General features: G+C 35.6%; 1 protein-coding gene across 3 annotated transcripts in view; it reads right to left on the reverse strand.

Annotated features, from left to right (window-relative positions):
* Positions 1 to 20,321, reverse strand: part of LRPPRC (leucine rich pentatricopeptide repeat containing) — a 168,541-nt gene that overhangs the window by 126,176 nt on the left and 22,044 nt on the right. For all 3 annotated transcript variants that reach the window (XM_077813850.1, XM_077813849.1, XM_077813848.1), the window contains exons 3-13: positions 15,588 to 15,710; positions 14,572 to 14,693; positions 14,427 to 14,485; positions 13,460 to 13,546; positions 12,751 to 12,877; positions 11,404 to 11,548; positions 10,336 to 10,493; positions 9,895 to 10,000; positions 9,694 to 9,801; positions 1,599 to 1,717; positions 845 to 938 (exon numbers count right to left, since the gene is read on the reverse strand). In XM_077813850.1, coding sequence (XP_077669976.1) covers positions 845 to 938; positions 1,599 to 1,717; positions 9,694 to 9,801; positions 9,895 to 10,000; positions 10,336 to 10,493; positions 11,404 to 11,548; positions 12,751 to 12,877; positions 13,460 to 13,546; positions 14,427 to 14,485; positions 14,572 to 14,693; positions 15,588 to 15,710 — 1,248 coding nt within the window. The remainder of the gene's footprint in view (positions 1 to 844; positions 939 to 1,598; positions 1,718 to 9,693; positions 9,802 to 9,894; positions 10,001 to 10,335; positions 10,494 to 11,403; positions 11,549 to 12,750; positions 12,878 to 13,459; positions 13,547 to 14,426; positions 14,486 to 14,571; positions 14,694 to 15,587; positions 15,711 to 20,321) is intronic.

The raw sequence follows: 20,321 nt of genomic DNA on the forward strand, positions 1-20,321 counted from the left end.
ACTATGTTCCATTTTTATTTCTCTTAAGTTTCTAGTGAATTTTACTTTCAAGTTTTCATATAGTTGCACAATGCTGCAGGGTATAGGCAAACTGCAGAGGATGTTTGCTTTAAAAACATATCAGAAATTTCTGTCCTACTTGCGTCCCTTTTAAGTAATGTACTAAACCTTAGATTAAATAAAATTGTTTTTAGTGAAATATTTAATTATACTAGACAAACTAAAGAAAACTATCTGGGTGCCAATCCTGAGAAGATTTAAGCACATGCCACTGATTTTAATTTAATAAAGAGAGAGAGAAAGAGCGAGAGCGTGTGAGAATCTTTGCAGGATTAGGGCCTGTTGAGTACTGCAAAGTCTTCTGACAAAGATCAGGTCCTTAAAAAACTTAACTTGCAGTACTGTAAACCTAGGGCCTGCTTATCCCATTAGTTGTACACTTGCAGCTCCTATTGACAAAAAGAGACTTATGGAGGACCTAAAATTAACCTAAATATCACTTTGCCATTTTTGTACCACGTTAATATTTTTTTTAATAAATGTAATATGAAGGAATAAAAAAAATGTATGCAAAGTCCATGAGGCATGTTCATATTAAAAAAAGCAGTTTATAACAAATGTAAAAACCCATTGCCAAAAACTGGCAGCTTCAGAAGATATCCTTGAGATCCTTTCCACAAATGCCACAATTCCTCCATACGGAACAAACTTCATAATAACCCCAACCACTATCTATATCACCCTTAAAATCCATGTCTGAATATTTACAAATACACATCAACTTAAGTACTCCATATCTGCCTCTGTTAAAAAGACATCTGCTAAACACATTGAAGATACTTACATAATGATAAAACGTTTTCCAATGTTCCATAAATTGCTTCATGTCTTAATTCCGCTACAGAGAGTCCTTCAGTTTCAAATGGACAGCCATTTTCCTATGGATAAAAAGCATTACACTACACACACACACAAAATCCTGATACTCAGCAATATTTTTAAACACTGTCCTCCCCACGTCTCTGCTGAACAATGTCCCCTTTCTACAAATACTCTGGAGCCCCAAATTGTTGACACAATTCTACTTGTCAAGAGGACTGAATGACAAGCTTACAAAAGCCCATCGGTGCTACTAATTAGCTGGCCAGAAGAGCCACTCTTGACCCCTAAAGGTACAACCCCTCTACAAAGGCCGAGCATGCACCACCACCAGTAGGAAAGAAAATTACTGGGAAAAATAACTAGAACCCGAGATTTTTGCATAACTGGAAAACAGTAAAATAAAGCTACTGAATCAGCTACATGGTATTACTTAAAGTCTTTTATTTCAAGAAATGGAAAAATGCATTACTGAAAAACATCACATGGTATGGCGATTTTAAGATCCTCTTTGGTGAATGGGGAGGGGAAAAGGTGGGCAAACAATAGAAAATAACTTTCAAAAAATAGTCCATAGACAATTAATGAGCTTGTTTGTGTGGCAACTGCATGCCCCAGAACACCATGCCCCAGAGTCAATGAGAGTCTTACACACACAGCAGCTGCAGAATCGGGCCATAATATGGCAATACATAAAAAAATTATTCATTTAAACTCACCTGTAGCAGAGCACGAAAAGTCTGAATGTCATCAAAATTTGTCAAAACATAGTTTGTGTATGTTTCCACATCAGGTTCCACTCCCAGCTCATGCATTGCTTTAAGGACCTCAATAGTACCTAAGGAAGCAATATTAGAAAGCGTACAGAATGCTGAACAATTTCAGATAACTAAAAGCTCAATTCTTTTTATAAAAGGAAAGATATAAACATTAATCTCCATGCTTATTCAGAACATTTCTTCCCCTCTCTAGTTCCTGCTGCATAGAAGCTGGGCATTTTTTTTTTCATTTCAATAATCAAGTTCTTAATTCTGAAATCAAAAATAGATAAACCATTCTTTATCTTGTTCCACAGTAAACTAACAAAGACTGAAAACTCTTCGTTCATCCTGCATCTGTGGTTTCAGAAAAGCATATTTTTGGCTTAGTGAAGATGAAATACTGCATTGGGATTGTAATTAAAGAACTAGCACCTATACCTAGAGATGAGATGCCAGCCCAGAATTGTGTCTAAATTTATTATTTTTACTTCATTATACAAATTTTAAGACTGTACATTGAAGATGTCCATATATCTGATGTGCTGAATATAGAAACTAATTTGACCCGCATAAATAAATGCATATAGCCAGCTTCAAGACATTTGTGATCAACATGTATTAAGAAACACACTTAGCATTGGTCCTCGCCCCCCCCACTCTACTGCTAAGGTCCAGGCTTTCAAAACAGGTATCTAACCTTGCACAAGATTGAATAAATATTTACATGTGCAAAATGGGTGCCTTGGCCTAGTTTGTACATGGATAATGGGACCAATTTTGCAAGGTGCCAAGTTTCCTCAAAACCCACTGAAATCGCTCTGCACTTGCATGAGGCTCTCAGCACCTCACAAGATCAAGTCCTAAATTTTCAGCGTAGACATTTATTTGAAAATATATCAATACCAACACAAGCTACATACAGTAAAAAATAAATTTTAAGAAACATTAAACGTTTTCTTAAAATTGACCACACAGCTATTACACCAATACATCAGCTGTTTTTTTGTTTGTTTTTTTTTTTCCTAGAGAGAAAGAAATACTGCTGGTATTATACAAACATTAATAATAATAAAAACTGATATTATGCCATTGAATTTTGAAATTTTTAGCAAACACAGCTTTATTCTAAAAAGAGCATTCCAATGCTTTAATGGCTTTTCTTTCAAATTTGCAAGAACTTCCTGAGTTTCATTATATCAGGCCTAGTTAGCTAACTCTCCACTCATGTCACAAGCTATACAGGTATTGGAATTTTTGCTGGCAAAAATGATTTGTCAGATGCTGCAAGTAGCATATGTTTTTTTTTAACTTGCCTCTCGTATTTGTTACTTTAAAAATGTAAAGTTTCCCAAAGTCCCTGACTTTGCCCCGGAGTGCCACCTATGGAAAAGTGACACTTCCATGAATATTTTATGCAGTGCACTATGGTGCAAATAATCAAATGTGAATTCCCTTTGAGCACTTAAAAATACATGCAGGCAAGTCACACTAAATTAAAGTCGCATCATCTGCTCAAGTCTGCCTTAAACAAAACTCTGTCTGATTTTGGCTGAGAATCTGCAAAATTATGAACAAAAAATTAATTACAGTAAATCCTGCTTGATACCTTTCAGATCTTGACACCAACTTTCTATTTTATATTTGCAAGATGTAGAAAACGTTAATATAGAGCCCAGCTAATGTTACTTTTCAGAAAGACTGTTCCATTGTAAGAGTTCAAGTCAATATTACAAGAAATAGCTGTTTTCAACAGGGAGCTACATACCACACTGAATTATGTACTCTAGCTGCAGGAGACTTGGGTTCAAATTCTTACTTAGGTCAGAGGGGATTAGTTTATTGGGCTCTCCCAAATCCCTAGTAGACATCTGTCACAAAACCACCACTCAGTTTGGCACAATTCTCGAGCAGAGATGAGGAAGCGTAAGTATTAGAATAGGGTGCTGCAGATAAAGATTAAGGTTAACTGGCAAAGGTGTGAGAAAGCTTCCACAGTATCTGTTGCCCTATGTTTGGTCACTATTAGTGGTATTAACACTAACTTTCATGAAGTTCTCCCACTTCCCCCTCCCTGCCCCAGTTTTTAAAAATCCAAAATATGCCTCATCTTCCCCTTTTTTCTGAAAATGAAGGTTATTCATTTTCTTTTGGTTTTCTTTAAAAGCTTTCACAGTCAAGTTAATATCTGCACAGCAAAAACCAGAAAACCACTAATTTATCATCACAAAAGAAGTCCACAATTTTATGTTTTTAAGTTTTGTTCCATGACACACAGCTTTATTAATTAGTATATTAATGTTTTCTCAATATGAAGTTACAAGATACCGTCATCTCACATAACACTTTAAAATGTGTAAATCAAAAGAATATATATTAAGACCAGCATATCTGCATCTTATGGCTGCCTTTAGAATTTCTTTGGACATCACAAGGATATCAGGGCTGTTCAGCCTTTTATCTCTCAAACCTAACCAATGGGCATAAAACCAGACAAAAGTCAAGACATACACAGTGCAACGATATGTGTTTAGTAAGATGGAAACTGGCTAATACAAAAAAGTCATTTTATTGCGTTGTCCCAAAAGAAGTCTTTTACAGTGAACATGTTCTTCATAAAGATACTTGTGTATCAGTACTTTACATATCATGTGTAAGCAACATTTGTTAATTAAGAAATCATTATGCTCTTAGTTTTCTGACTGAGTTTCTTAAATGGATAACTTTTGTTAAGAGACCATGCAAAAAACATTTAGAAGGATGCTGTCATGTCAAATTTTGCCCAAATTTAAGCTATAAGAACCTAGTTAAAAAAAAATAAAAGCCAAGAAAATGTCTTCATTTTGCTAAATTCCCCAAACACCTTTTTTTTTTTAAAAAAAAAAATCCCTTTACTACGTAAGATTCCTCTTACTATTTTTGATATTCCTGAGAATGTCAAAATGAATTACCAAAAACTTACTATAAATACAAGTGAAAAATAGGCTAGTTGGTTTTAACTTCCTAAATTGAGAAAAATGCAAAAGTCAGACAGCCTGTAAAGTGATCAGCAAATTAATTTAAAGATCTTTCATTTTTAGTAATCCTTTTTAGTAATGGTTTTTAATCCCCAATCCTCAAAAAAGTACACACTCACTTAACTTTAAACATGTGAGTAGCTCACATGCTCATAGTTAAGCACTTGCATAAGTAGTTGAAGAATGAGGTTTCTTGAAGCTCAGAAAATAAAAAGTGAGCATGGTTTTTTTAAAAAAAATATTCAATTGAGATTTTAAATATAATTTCACTATTCAAAATAGGCTGATGTTCTAATTTAAAATTAATGTATTTAAAATATAACAAATTTGAATGCATATGTTTTATTTAAGACAGAATGCACATTTACAATGCAATCAAACTCAGTGAAATATAGCAAGTTATTGATATTTCTGTTAATTATTTTGATGTGCCCAAAAGCATGCTAGACCATTCCACTCCCTTGCCTCAGGACTGGTCCATAAACAGACCTTGAGACACAATTTACATATATAATCTTCATAATATATTGTGTACAAACAATGCATAGAAGTCAATCAGACTTAATCCTGGCAAGTCTCATTCTTCAGCAGAAGTCTGGTGGGTTTTAACTGTCCCAAGCGAAGCAGGATGAATGTTATTAAACAAAAATTCCAGCACACTTCAAAATATATCCTAATCATTATTTCTAATTACTGGGGAGTGTAAGGGGGAAATCATAATAAATAATAAAACATTATTTTTATTGTTTAAGTATTAATGTTAAACAGGAAACTATTCAACATATGGACAATCTGCTGTAGAAGATTAACTGAACCAGTTTTTATCCATTAAAAAAGCTCTCTCTATTAAGTTTAGGACTTGCTGCTTTACACTATTCCGAAAGTGCGCCGCTTCCCCCCACAAACTGGTAATTTTTCAAGCTCTACTTTGGAGAATCAAACCCTCTTGGAAACTGTGTTAAAATGGCAGCACCTACTGAAGAAATAACCCTGTGTCCTAAATGGAGATTCTGCAACAGTGAAAGTTATGTCTAAAACAAGTTTTAAATACCCTCCCCTTTTTTTAAAAAAAAAACATACCCCCTAGACAAAATTGTTCTTTGGTCCCACATAGCTGTGCAGAGGAGTAAGACACCTCCGACCATTTCTATGCCTGATCTTATAGGGCCCTTAGGCTCCTGGGTTCAGACACTGGATGTCCAGCTGCAGCTCTCTCCCTAATTCAGGGGTTCTGAAACTGGGGGGTCAGGACCCCTCAGGGGGTCACAAGGTTATTACATGGGGGGGTTGTGAGCTGTCAGCCTCCACCCCAAACCCCGCTTTGCCTCCAGCATTTATATTGGTGTTAAATATATTAAGAAGTGTTTTTAATGTATAAGGGGGGGTTGCACTCAGAGGCTTGCTATGTAAAAGGGGTCTCCAGTACAAAAGTCTGAGAACCGCTGCCCTAATTCATATGACTGAGCTAGTAAAAGCCTGAGAGGATGGAGAGGGAGTGGATAGAGCCACAGCTTCTGTTCTCCTCCCCACATCTGGCTGACTCCAGCTCTTCTTCTACTAAGGGACAGATTCTACCACTTATTCTCACACTGAGCAGTACCTTATTCCTCAAGTAGCCCCACTGAAATCAATCAAACTTCTTATTGAGTTAGGTACAATTCTGCACAATTACAGGCAGCTGAAAATGGATTAAAGTGTTTATTTAGCTCAGATATCAAATAATGGAGTTTTCATTTTGAAACATGAGGTCATATTCAGGAGAATGGTGTAATGCTGCTAAATGTACAGTCAAAAATTGAATTTAAAGGTGCACTCAAAAAAATTTCGAGTGGAATAATATACCTTAAAGACAAAATTCTGACAAATATTTTAAATTAGTATTTTCAACTTTTCCTGGGGAACACCATTACCCACCTCAAGGGAACCAAAAAATTATCTTGTATTTAGCTCATTTATTGAGCCTTTTTATACTGGGTCAATGTGAAAACTGAAAATATTCTCTACTAGCAAAGGGAACCTTGCATACTGTATTTTGTAAGTAACTGTTGATGTGGTACTGAAGTGCTCTATAAAAAGCAAAAATAAAAAGCACAGCTAAGTATTTTTAAAAATAAGCTTCAAGAAAGTGGCTAAATGATGCTAAGCAAAAACCTAACACGGCTATACAACTTTTGATGTAAGCAAAACATTACCCCAAACCGTCCTCCACTTTCAAAGATATTTTATTGTATGGTCTATTGACACAACGTGTCCAAATGCTCTTTATATTTGCAGTCCTCCTACGTCTTGTTTTTTCCTTAATCCTTGCAGCATGCCCTCTTCTTGAAAAAGGGTAACTTTGCATTTATTTCACTATAGGAAAATATTAAAATAAAAAGCTTGAACTTGCTTTTAGCTTTATCAGCACACAAAATAAAAACGTGTCTAATTTGTAATGGGCATAGTTAATGAAATTGTGGAAATCTGCTACTCACTCTTGTAATCCAGACAGTTGTCTGCAGCATATTCAACCATTTGTCCACTCTAGTTTTATATGACTCAAACAATGGGGCATTCCTCACTTTCTTTGGAAGACTAGTCCGTAGAATATTTAATGTCAGCAATAAGTTGTTCTCCCCAATGTTCATTTTTTATTTCCCTTCGACTAGTTATAACCCCTTGGGCCACCCTACATAATTCCTTTCCTCCTTTGGTATTTACACCCTTCAAATAGGCAGTTATAACACACACCCACCTCTTTCTCTTCCATGTTGTTATTTAACCTTTAATCTCCCTCAAAGTCCATCCTTTCAACTTCTCAATATGTTTTGCCTCTTCCCCAAATTCTGTTAAATTTGTCAATACTTTTCTGGTATGGAGATAGCTGCCCAGAAGCGTATGTGGTATGCCACATCTGACTACTGTGGAGAATTGAACCATTGTCTCCACTCTGGTATGAGATGTTGTACTCTATCTATATCCATCTTTATCTGATACATCCTGATAAATTTTTACTGCTAGGAAACATTGAAAACTCAGCTAAATTTACTATTCACTGTCATCTTTAGGTTCTTTTCAGCACTACTTTCCCTATCGTCTATCACAAATGAATATCCATATATTATTTTTCCTCACATCTAAAAAACCAAGCTAATATAATGTTGCATCTCTTTCATTCCCTCCTCCCTCCCCCCCCCCCCCCAAAAAAATAAAATCTGAATGCAGGGGAGATTTTACATGGCAAAGGCCAAGAACATTTATTCCACCTATCTACAGCTAACATATTTATATTGATAATTCAGTGCCGAAGGGAGCGCTCAAAAATCTTCCTTTAATTTGAAGTTTAACTTTAAGAGTTGTGAGTTTGCTCACATATTGCCTGTTATAAGTACACACACACCAGGAATCTTCACACTAAACTTAACAACTCATAACTGTGAAGGACCAGATGCCAATCTGGGTTCACAAAATAACTTTGTGAATGCACAGTATTACCACAGGACCAACAAGAAGTTACCCTCTGATGTCTTTGTGGGAAGAAAAGGCATGACTTTATTCTGATGCTTACTATCAGTTCTTACTGACAGCCAAGTAAAAGTATTGCACGTTTTTGAAGACGCTACAATTTCAAATTAAGTCAAGACAGCTCAGATCACAAAAGTTACTCTTCTCACAACAATTAGGTACAACAACCTTTTTCAGCTCTAGAAATATGCAGGAGCCTTTGCAATATAGCACACTTAGAGCATATTTTGCTATTGTGTAGGTAGAGCCAAGTTTTGATAAAGCAACACAGCAGTATTAACTGATCAAAATATGCATGTACACAAGTATGGATGACAGTTCAGAGCAGGAGTAACTAGAATCATATAGTAGCCCTGCCCTGTTTAGTAAGTTTCAAGAGTTCTTATGTGATCGTGAAAACTTTCCAGTATTCAGAAAGAGTGTGTCGGAGTGCAACCTGCCATGTGTTCTAGCATCAGCACGGAGCTAAAGAGTTAATAAAAACTGAATATTGTTTTCATAAAGGCTTTTCTAAAAAGGATTGAGACACTTTTATAGCCAGAAACAATTAGGGAATACTTGTTTCAGCATTTCTTCCAAACTGGAATGTGACTGTATATTTAAAATAAAATTGCAATATGAACAGTCTGCTAAAAGCACTTTTTTTTTGTTTGTGCATTTTGTTTGTCACCCAATGTCACACTAACAACTCTGCATCTCATTCTAAAGCACATTATACTGTGAGATAAGATGAAAAAGACAGTTTTTTGTTTCCCAAGGGGGAAGTACTTCTGTTAAAAGCATCTTTTTATGAGACCACTCTTTCTGAATTACCAATAACGCAAACCAAAGAATTAGATACTGTACTCTAAAATGTAATATTTGTTCAATTCTTATTCATATCCTATAGACATCCCCATGTGTAACAGGGGAAAGTGGGCTAAATGCTTAAGCCTACTTAAGAATCCAAAAGATTGAACATTTCTGTCCTTCAATCAGTATGCTGTCAGGTCATGATCACTCATTCAGCAATGGAAGTTTTCTTGCCTCTCTTATTATGGTAAGTTAGCTCACATTTAACTTATCAGTGAACAGAAATTTTAAAAAATGGTCAAAAAGAAAGATTCAGCTTTTCAGTAGTTATAGTGAGTCATTACCATACAACCTTACTTTTAAAGGCTTCCTACTTCCATACGTCTCAATAAGGCTCTCCAAGAGTAAAAGATCAGAGAACTACTGTTTGGGATACAAAGCAGCAGAGAACCTTTGTGAAGCCAGGAATCCAAAGAGTTAAAAATCCCATTCAAATAGTGTTTTTCACTCTGCTTTCTATTAAAAACTGAATTCTTTATTTAAACTAACAAGACTGTGTTACAATTAAATGGGAAATGAGTGAAAAGCACTTCTGAAAAAATTGTAAAAATGTTTGTGATAGCAAGAACTTCACGCCTCCAGGCCTCCACTCACCTTCAAGCACATTTCTAAATAGGGTTTAAATGTCAATCTGTACATTCAGTTATGAATAAGTCAACAGCAATATGTATCAGAAAGCTAACCTTGAACATTCTTCTCCTTCTGATACCCAATAAGCAGTGGCCAGGAATAGTGAGGTCTGAGAGGCAAACCATCCTCTTTCATTGTCTTCATCAGGTTAATTGCCAAAGCTGAAAACACCCACAAGGCAATTGACTATTAATAAGACAATAACAGAATAGTATAAATAAACTGATGTTTAAAATAAGCAAATAAATAAGTACCTGCTTTTTTAGACTCCAACGCACAATACAAAGTAAACTGGAGGGGACTTGAGTGCATATTGGCTTCTTTTAACTCATCACAGAACTGTTTCAGCTTGCTCAAGGGCTGGAAAGAAATTTAAGAATTTATTTCTATAATAATAAATTGTAATGAACACATAAAGCTTCTAAATTTCTGAACTCCTTTCTAGCAATTAAAGAAAAGATCCTTTTCCCATAAAGTAGTTATTACAGACACCAACAAGCATTTTTGCTCATAAACATTCCACTTACTGTGTAAATTGGTAGGTGAAATATTAAAGTGATTATCTTAATGCATTCCATCTTTACTCTTTAACTATAAGTGCATGAACAAAACTACAATTTCCACATTTTCATAACTCCCTTAATCTCACCGACCATACAGTTATAGGTCTGGTAAGATGATAACATCTTGCATACCTTATCTGTAGTTACACAGTGTCGTAAGAAGAAGCTACCATAGTCCATATTGCTTTCACTGTGATTTTCAGATGGTAAGGTAGGAAATGATTTGAAAACTTGGAAAGCTGTATCTTCCAAACCTTGAGTTATCAAATTCAGAGACAAGTTCATTGCATCTAGAGATTTAAAACACCAAAGACAATATTTATTAAGAGTTTGGAACAAACTATTTTGACATTAGACTACCAATGAAATAATCACCAAACATTTTAATAATAATTACAAATTAAATTAGCATGGTCCCTGACTTTGTATTTATGGAAAGAAAGCAGAAATTGTTTTACAAATATCTTATAACATAATTTGTTTGTGGGACTAACTGCTACAGAACTCAGATTTGAAACTTTTTATTTGCATAGGTTATGTAGTGCTACAAGCATCTCCTTTACTACTGAAAGACCCATGCCAAATATTTTAGAAGTATCATCTTCATAGTGGTCCAGAAACATCCCAAATACTACAACTGAAAGACAAATCTTTGAGAAAGGCTACTGAAGTATATGTAGAAGTACTGTCAAGTAGGTGTAACATATCAGGATTCAAAATTGCCTCTAACCATTGTTACAGAAAGTTATATTCAGTGTTTGTAACCTCTCTTCACTGTGTTCATGCATACCTGCCACAACCGAAATGACACAAAAAAAAAATTTTCTTTAAGAAAAATGCGAGCTTATCATGGATTGAAGGGCAAAATAATAAACTTTAGAAGTTTGTGGTGATGCAAATACAAAAAAAAATTATCAAAAATGCTTACATCTGTTTTTAAATTCTGAAAACCCTTAGGTTTAAAATGTGACCCAGACTAATCCACATCTGCTATCTTTAGAAAACAAAATTAATACAAAGCATTATTTTGCCCCAGTAGGATTTCACAAAGCCTTATACACAATATCACACTAAGTGACAAATCTTTTTCCTTCATTGCAACCAACTGAAAATGCATTCCTTCTTAACCTTGAGTAACAGTACTATTTCAAAAGCACAGCTACAGTAACCTGATTTTGGACACATGACTAAAAGTACTACCTGGAATATATCCCCTTTCATATCTCATGTGTGACAAAATGTCTTGGACATACTGAGGATATCCAGCCTTAGCAAGGCTAAAAATAACCTGCATCAAATCCCTGTCCATAAAATAGCCTTCCATCTTCTCAACCTTTTCCAGGATCTGTAAGTAAAAGCCACAAACCAGAGAATAAGTGTAATGTTAATGAAAAATCTACACTCTGACTCAAACACAGTACATTAAAAAACCCAAAAAGTATTTACACTGAAGTAGCACTCAAATTTGCTACATATTTCCCCAAAACAAGCACAGATGCCGTTTCTGGTCCATAGAGCTTAAATTCTAAAGAGACATATGAGGGAAAGGGGGGAAAGAGAGAGTGATACAATATACAATGATCAGATTCTGACACCCTTTCTTCCCGCTCAGTAATCTCTTATGCTGTGAGTATTGCCATTAATTTCAAACTTGCGACATAAAATACTACAGGAAAATGGACTGCAAAATCTGGCCCAAAGTGATAAGATGTATCTTATTAGTTACATTTGTTTGATTGTTTGGGGGGTGGGAGTGAGATGAGTTTTGTTTCTGTGGTTTAAGTTAAACAAATTAAACTCTCCTCCGTACAGTCCCCACCCCAACTTGAGTCCCCTCCATTTTCCCTGACAGCAAATCCCTAGCCTTACAGTAAGTGTCCTTACTCCCCTTCTCCTACACAAGGGAGTATTTATTTATTTATTGACCTTATGACATAAGCAGATACTGAAGCCTCCAATTTTGCAAAGGAGCTCCATGTCAGTGGACCCCTGCACCAGGATGTAACCTCTACTGAAACGAGTGGGGCTCTTTCTGGGCACGTAAGTTTAAATCCATGGAGCTCTTACAAAAATTAGGATCTTATGGCAAAAACTCACTGACTTCACTGGGAGCAAGATCAGGCCCTAAAAAAGTTCTCTTTCCATTGATGAAAATAAAATACTGTGCAATACTCTTTTCATCTGACTTTCAAAAAGTTACATTTATGATGAGACTGAATGAATCAGCAAGCATTATTCACCATTTCTACATATAAAATGAAAGGCACCTATCAAAAGATAAAATAGAGTTTTATAAAATTTATAATACTAGCAAGACAGGTTTCAATTAATGAAATACACAATTATTTAGTTGAAAAAAATATTCTCCTTAATTACCGCTGACCACTAGGGAATTATTTGAGAGAGACCAACTGGTATATTTTTGTGTGTGAGGAAAAAAAGGGAATTTCAGTATCAAATAAATCAGTAAATATTAAACAGATCATGCAATCCCTTTTAAACAAACAGTTTTAGGAAAAGCTTTACCTATGCATGAAATATTAATACCTGTTTAATGTTGTTAACGTCACCCTTCTCGGCATATGCATTCAGTAATGCTAAGTAGGTGTCTGGACCAGGTTCAATTCCTGCATCCCTCATCACTGAAAGGATATTTTCTGCATTCTCCATATCGCTGCAGATGTTTAAAAAAAAAATCAATGGATTTAATTACAATCATCCAATATAACATTAACCATAATTTTGGGTTTTTTTCAATATTTTAGATACAGCACATGGCAAAATCTAGACTGAAAACTAACGTTTTACTTCTTGGTATTAAGTTAATAACAGCTGTAAATGTCTAAGACATAAATACAAATACAGTTAAAGAGAAAACATATTGACTAATGCATTCACATTATTCACATAATTTAGGACAGTTCATTTTACTTCAACGGAAGAGAAATTTTTGAAGTTCAGCCAACTACTTCTCATTCCAATAACTGAAATACAATATCTGTCTTAAAATTAAGCTTACTGGAAGTAGTGGTAAATGGGCTCTCTTTTATCACTCCCAGTGTCCGATAATACCAGAATATATTTCTATTTTCAGAATAAATAGAGTCTTTATATGCAGTAATTCACAATTATTGTAGTTGCCAACCATTTTGTAGCACATGGATGTGATTTATGCAGTTGAATCAGCTAATTATCAATGTACAGGGTAAGCAGAGGAAGATTTAAAAACAAACAAACAACATTGGTATATTGTTACCCAGCTCTTGCATGGCCTGTCACAAGGCTACTGAATACTGCCTCAGTGATTGGAAGTTCTTTCATCTTCATAAATCCAAGAATCTTACTGCAAGATACAAATAATAATTACAGTTGTGTTTTCCTTGTATAGAAACTGGTGAAGTACTGTTGTGCTGCACTAGATCATCAGGCAAAACACAGAAAGATACGTTTGAGTGATCAGATTTAGGGATGTGGCACACAATGTTAATAATTTAAACAATTCTGTTACTCCTGAAATGTTATGTTGTTTGCAGTGTTTTTGTACCCCTGTGGGTCCCAGAGTATTAAAGGGACAAGGTGGGTGAGGTAATACCTTTCATCAGACAAACTTCTGTTGGTGAAAGAACTTTGTACACCTTGGATGTTTTGTCTCTTAACAACAGAAGTTAGTCCAATAAAAGACATTACCTCCCCCACCTTGTCTCCAATGTTGCATCTTAGTCATTTAAAATATAAACATAATTCTGTTTAACATCAGTTACAAGTTTTATCAGTTTCCTCCCACTCCCATACATGTATATTCCTCTTGTGCCCAGCAATCACATTGTCACAACCTACCAAAGGCAATTCTTTCTGGAATTAAAATGAACAACTCACATTAGATGGATCGGCTAACAACAAGCACCATACAGGGGGAGAAAAAACATATTTGCCCCTTCCCCAGTGGCTGAACACTTTTCCTGCATGGTAACACCTCTTCCTTCATAATTTTATGTTCTTTGTCAATGACCATGGAACTGACAAGACAATCTACCACTTCTACACCAGTGAGAAGGCAACACATTTGAACAAACACACTAAATTGGGCCATCACCTACTTGACTCCTCTTTGCTCCAAAGTTTAATGAACTTGAAGTAGGTTTTATATTAATGAGGGGAGGAGGGATGAGAAGCATATGTATTTAAATAATTTGCAGCAAAAAAATTTAAGTGCAAAGTAATACCTAGCGCCTTCGATATCACCCTCATTGCAATATGCAGCAATCAATCTTTGGTATGTAACCTGTGAAAAAAAATAAAAAATTAAGAGTCTGGATTTATTCAATAGTGGCATTAGAAGGAGAAAGGATGCCATCAAGTAGTACCTACTCGATTGGGCTGCACATTAGCTTGCTCCATTTTGGACAAGAATTCAGTTGGAGAGAATTTATGTTCATTTTGAAGGTAGACTTTAAGCAAAGCATTATAATGACTTGCATCATACACAGCACCTAAACAAGATGTTACAAAGTTACTGAAATAAAGCAGCTTGCTTCAAGTTCAACAAGTTAAAAATCTTTAAGTGTCATATGAAAATTACTTGGATTTCTTGATAGATCAACTTTATTATGCAAAAGAAACTATGGTACAAACAAATCAATTAATTTTATCCATCTCTATGGTGTATGTCGCAACTGTTTAACAGAGTAACTCTATAAAGTGTGCATTTATTTATAATTAAAATGTTAAATATGCAGAGTACAGAAACATCAATGCTATCCTGTGTGTTATTTTGCATTCTACACATGAATTGCTAAATTCTGAAAAATAATGTGGCTTCCTTCAACCCTTACCCAATCTCAACTTTTAAGAACACATTATCATGCATTTGTTTCTGAAGATGGACATTAATGGATCATAAATTGTCATTCTAATGGTTATCAGATATGGTCTCTTCTGAAATAGCAATTTGGCTATATCTAGCTTTTAACACTAGAACACTGGACTGCCAGCTGTTGAGGCAATTAATAAATAACTAATTATTTAGCAATACAAGATTCAGTGTTTACAATACTAAAGAACTAGAATCTGTCACAACAACAAACAAAAGCAACTATCTGATATAAGCAATGGGGGAAAAAAACCCTCAGGTTTACTGTTAGTACCCCTAGATGTCAGTATAACTCTCAGAATGACAAACAGGTTTCTAGCCTCAAAAAACCTGGGTGGTAAATATAAGGTTATATTTGCCAATGTTTAAAGAAAAATTCCTGCAGTAAAACATAAAAATTCAGCATTTAACATTACTAAAATGCATTCTACTTTTTGTTTCCAAGAAAGCAAGTGGAATATACTGTTATAATATGTACATGCCTTACTGTAGTCAAACATATGAAAAGACATACCCAAGTCTTGCAACTTGCCCCATATCATATGGGCTAGTTCTGTTCTTTCACATAATGGGACCTCAGGCAACAAGGAACCACAACTTCGCAACAGAAGCAAGGCCTGGTTACTACTTGGATACCCTGCAATAAAACAACGCTGTACTTAAAGACCAAACACAAGTGAAACAAAAATGTTCATTGCAAAAAATATACAAAAGGAACTGGTACACCATGAGTGAAAAGAATATGCAGGAGTCTCTGGAAAAAAAATGATAACAGAAGAATGAGTACATTCCATTGCCCCTTGATCTATTAATATAAAAAGGACAATACAAAAAATGGTTTTAGATTTTAAATACATAGTAATTTTTAAGCACAATAACCATCATTTTCAAACTCAGATGCTTAAAGTTAGGCTTCTAAATCCATATTTGGACTCCTAAATAAGTGTAACCACTTTTGAAAACATTGGCCAATATTCTAATAATGCCCCAAAATCTTAAAATATAAATCTTTCCTGTATAGTGACTATTGCAAAACGTGTTGGTTTCACTACTTTTCCTAGTGAACAAGTATCCATGCCATGGAACGTCCACCACTCCAGCTAGCACTCATGTTTCCATTCTCATAAAAGGAGGTCAACAACTGAATGAGAATGAAGACAATTATTTGCCAACTTCTAAAAGTTATCATTCCAAGTCAGGGTTGAGGCTTATAGACAAAGCAGCATGGAGAACCTCACAATGCAGTTGCCTCTAATTTAGGCATTTTCTTCACAGAGAGAATTTCATTTTTAGCAGTATCATCTAGTGCCTTGAATCAGCATTAAATTCACTTGGGGGGAGGGGGGAATCTATAATCTTTTTGAGTTTGCCTTTCCATTTACTCAGGTTGTTATTTTGTTGCTATGTTATTGTTTAAACGACTTAATCTCCAATTTTTGTTCATAAAGCAAGCTGACTGAAGCTTACGGTTGTACAAAGTGAAGATGCTGAGAAATATGGATTCTTATTCCCTAAGCGTATGTCTGATTGACTCATACCACACTAAATTCTGCTGTTATTAATTGAAAAGTGAAGATTTAGAGGGAAAATGTTAAATTTAAGTCAAATATATGTACAACAACTAAAACTTGATAAAGCTACAATAAATTAAATCTAGAACCTAAAAATCTTGACAGTGTCCTTTTGAAATACACACATGAAGCTTTTTTCACAATTTTGTTTTTTGGTAAACAAGACATGTAGGGAAAATTAGGTGACAGTATTTCATAATTACACTGAAAAATAATGATTTCCACCAGGATGCAAGGATGCTGTACAGTTGCTAAGTCAACCATCTGGTAGTTTCAGTAATGTAAGGTATACAAGTCCCCAAACTCAGACTGGCTACTGCCCTGAATTCTTCCATCCATAAATCGACAAACATTACCACTTCATCTTCTCATTTTATGCTGCTGATGGAGAAAAAACTTTTGGACAAATATTTGAGACATGGTTGGAGATTACCACCAAGATACTTCAGAATGAGCTAACGTTATACTAACTTGAACAACCAATACATCCTGAGATAATGAACGCTTGGTTTTTCACCCTCAGCATCCATTTGTCCCAAGACAGAGTTATTACCTTGTTAACAAGGTTACTCAAGTATCATCTAAATATGAATATGGTGATTACTCTGTACATTGGTCTACAGTTTGGGAAAGAACCCTGTGACAAGGTCTACCTCTAGAGTTCCTCCAACTCTAATACTCAGCCCCAGGGGTACCCGAGAAAAATAACCACAGCCGGTCTGGCTTTCTCAGGCCTCCCCCAGGTGGACCAGTGGGGAAGGTTGTAGCAGGACCCCTGCAAGAGAGGGATTAAGAGAGGGAAGGGGTAAAGTCCTGAGTGCACTGTACAAGCAAGCAAACTGCAAACTCTAGTTTTATAAGAAATCTTCAAGTCTCTTTGAAAAGTCTACCTACTTTGAAGCAGCATGTACCTGTACCCCTTTCCTAGTGTACCACCTTAATACGGAGGCCTCATTACATCAGATGGACTACTCCTGTGACAGAAAGTAAGTGCTGCATTAGCACATCAGATACAGAAAATAAAATATAGGAGAGACGATAATTGCTGTTTGTGATGGGCTGGGGTTTTTGGTGTACATGGGTTATATTATGGTTTTGTTAAATACTATCAAACAGAAGCTGGCCTCTCTCTACTCAACATTGTGAAGAATAACCAAATTCTTGAGCTAGTCATGCAACCCACAAAAATGCCATTAATGCTTTATAATGTAAATTAGTCACCATAAATTATGTACAGAAACTGTAAAAAAGGAAGTATAAAATAGAATAAAATAACTACAAGGTAAAACAATTAATCCCTTGCAGCATAAGAAGAAATCCCTTTTAGATGGATGGAGTCTAAACCAACACCTTGAAAAAAAAAAATTTTTTTTAAAGTGTCCATGTGTCAAGGTTCCTTCCCCACTCTGAACTCTAGGGTACAGATGTGGGGACTTGCATGAAAACCCCTAAGCTTATTTTTTATTTAAGCTTATTTTAAGCTTATTAAGCTAAAACTTCCCCAAGGTACAAACTATTTTACCTTTTGCCCTTGGACTTTATTGCTGCTACCACCAAGCGTCTAACTGACATATAACAGGGAAAGAGCCCTCTTGGAAATGTCTTTCCCCCCAAATCCTCCCCAAACCCTACACCCCCTTTGCTGGGGAAGGCTTAATAAAAATCCTCACCAATTTGCACAGGTGAACACAGACCCAAACCCAAACCCTTGGATCTTAAGAACAATGAAAAAGCAACCAGGTTCTTAAAAGAAAAATTTTAGTTGAAGAAAAAAAGTAAAAGAATCACCTCTGTAAAATCAGGATGGTAAATACTTTACAGGGTAATCAGATTCAAAACAGAGAGAATCCCTCTAGGCAAAACCTTAAGTTACAAAAAGACACAAAAACAGGAATATACATTCCATTCTGCACAACTTATTTTATCAGTCATTTAAACAAAACAGAATCTAACGCATATCTAGCTAGATTACTTACTAAGTTCTAAGACTCCATTTCTTTTCTGTTCCTGGCCAAAGCATCACACAGACAGAGAGAACCTTTGTTTCTCCAACCCCCCCACACCCCCACCCCTCCAGCTTTGAAAGTATCTTGTCTCCTCATTGGTCATTTTGGTGAGGTGCCAGCGAGGTTATCCTAGCTTCTTAACCCTTTACGGGTGAAAGGGTTTTTCCTCTGGCCAGGAGGGATTTAAAGGTGTTTACCCTTCCCTTTATATTTATGACACCATGTATACAAGATGCTACATCACTAATGACTGCAAACAATGTTTATGGGAAAGGATCACTAATGCAGGCAAGCTATTCACAGGAAGGAAGGGAGGACAGAGAATCAAGACAGGTGGAAAGGGAGAACGGCAAAGAGGTGATGAGAAAAAAGGAAAATGAGAATGAAAATCCAATATCAATAAAGGCAGAAATGTGAACTGGAAAGAGAAGACAAGATGACAAAGAAAGAGAAGGCAGGCATAAATCAAACACAGGAGAAGAAAGATAAAGCTCCAATGCAACCCACAGATGGAGTTGTCCTGCACTGGTGCAAACCTTGACCAGTTTCAAATCAGAGTCTACTCTTTTATAAAAGCTGGGGCAAACTGCATCAGTGCAATTCAAGTGTAAATGAGTGGCTGCAGCTACTTCATGCCAACTTTAAAGCTATTCCTTCTATCAAAGAAGGAGTAATCTTTGATGTTGCAGGACGAATAATACAAGTTTAAAGATATTAGCAATGGGGAACTTATTTACACAGCCAAACTAAAACCCTCAGTTTGTATCTGTAATTAATCTGCTCATTACTATAACTAATTAAAGATCAAAAAGGAATAACTTGTGCTTGAGACCGAGGACTTAAAACCCTTGACTGAAAAACAGTACTCTTCTAGTGGGAAAGATCTTTTTTGATAAGGCTGCCTCTGACCCTAACCTTGAATGAATAATAGGCTGGATCCTGTTCAAGAAAAATCAAGAAGGATTCTGCATTCGCTTCGGTTGAGAGTAGGATTGGATCTTATAGAAAACCATGAGAATATCTGAGTTCTTGACAGAACTGAAAGGGATGATTCCTAAACTGGCCTCAGCCACTTAATTACTGCAATAACATGAGTTTTCAAGGAGAGAGGGGACACCCAGAGAAAAGACAAAATTAAAGCTTAAAAAAAAAAAATAAATAAAAATAAATGTTCTAAAAAGATAGCTAGAAAGTATTAATGAGAGAAGGAAAAGAACCGAGCCCCTAGGTATGTTAACAGTTATCTGCAAAACTATGTGTACTCGATGTCCTCAAAAAATTCCTGTGGGAGCAATTCAACACTGAAATCAGTTTAACTTTAAAATAACATAAACCCACTTTTGGGAAAGAAGGGTGAAGAAAACTTTTGAAACTTAACTTGTTTGGAGCATTCACTGCATAAATAATCTAGTTACAAGGGAATCTGGGATAATCTCAGTTTTTTTCCCTTTGTAGTTCACCTTCAGCAATAACCAGCATCTTAAAGATACAGTGTCGTTCCTTATAGCCATAATTTTTATATGTGCTGTACGGAGAAAAAAGACACAATCCCTGTTCCAGTTTTATAACCAAGCTTAGATATGACACAGTGAACGATGATGTTCAGCAAAGGGAAAGATAGCTTGTTGCTCTTATGTACGTAAAATAGTACAGGCAACTCATTCGGAGATA

Source organism: Eretmochelys imbricata, chromosome 3, assembly GCF_965152235.1.
Source record: "Eretmochelys imbricata isolate rEreImb1 chromosome 3, rEreImb1.hap1, whole genome shotgun sequence".
Lineage (NCBI taxonomy): Eukaryota > Metazoa > Chordata > Testudines > Cheloniidae > Eretmochelys > Eretmochelys imbricata.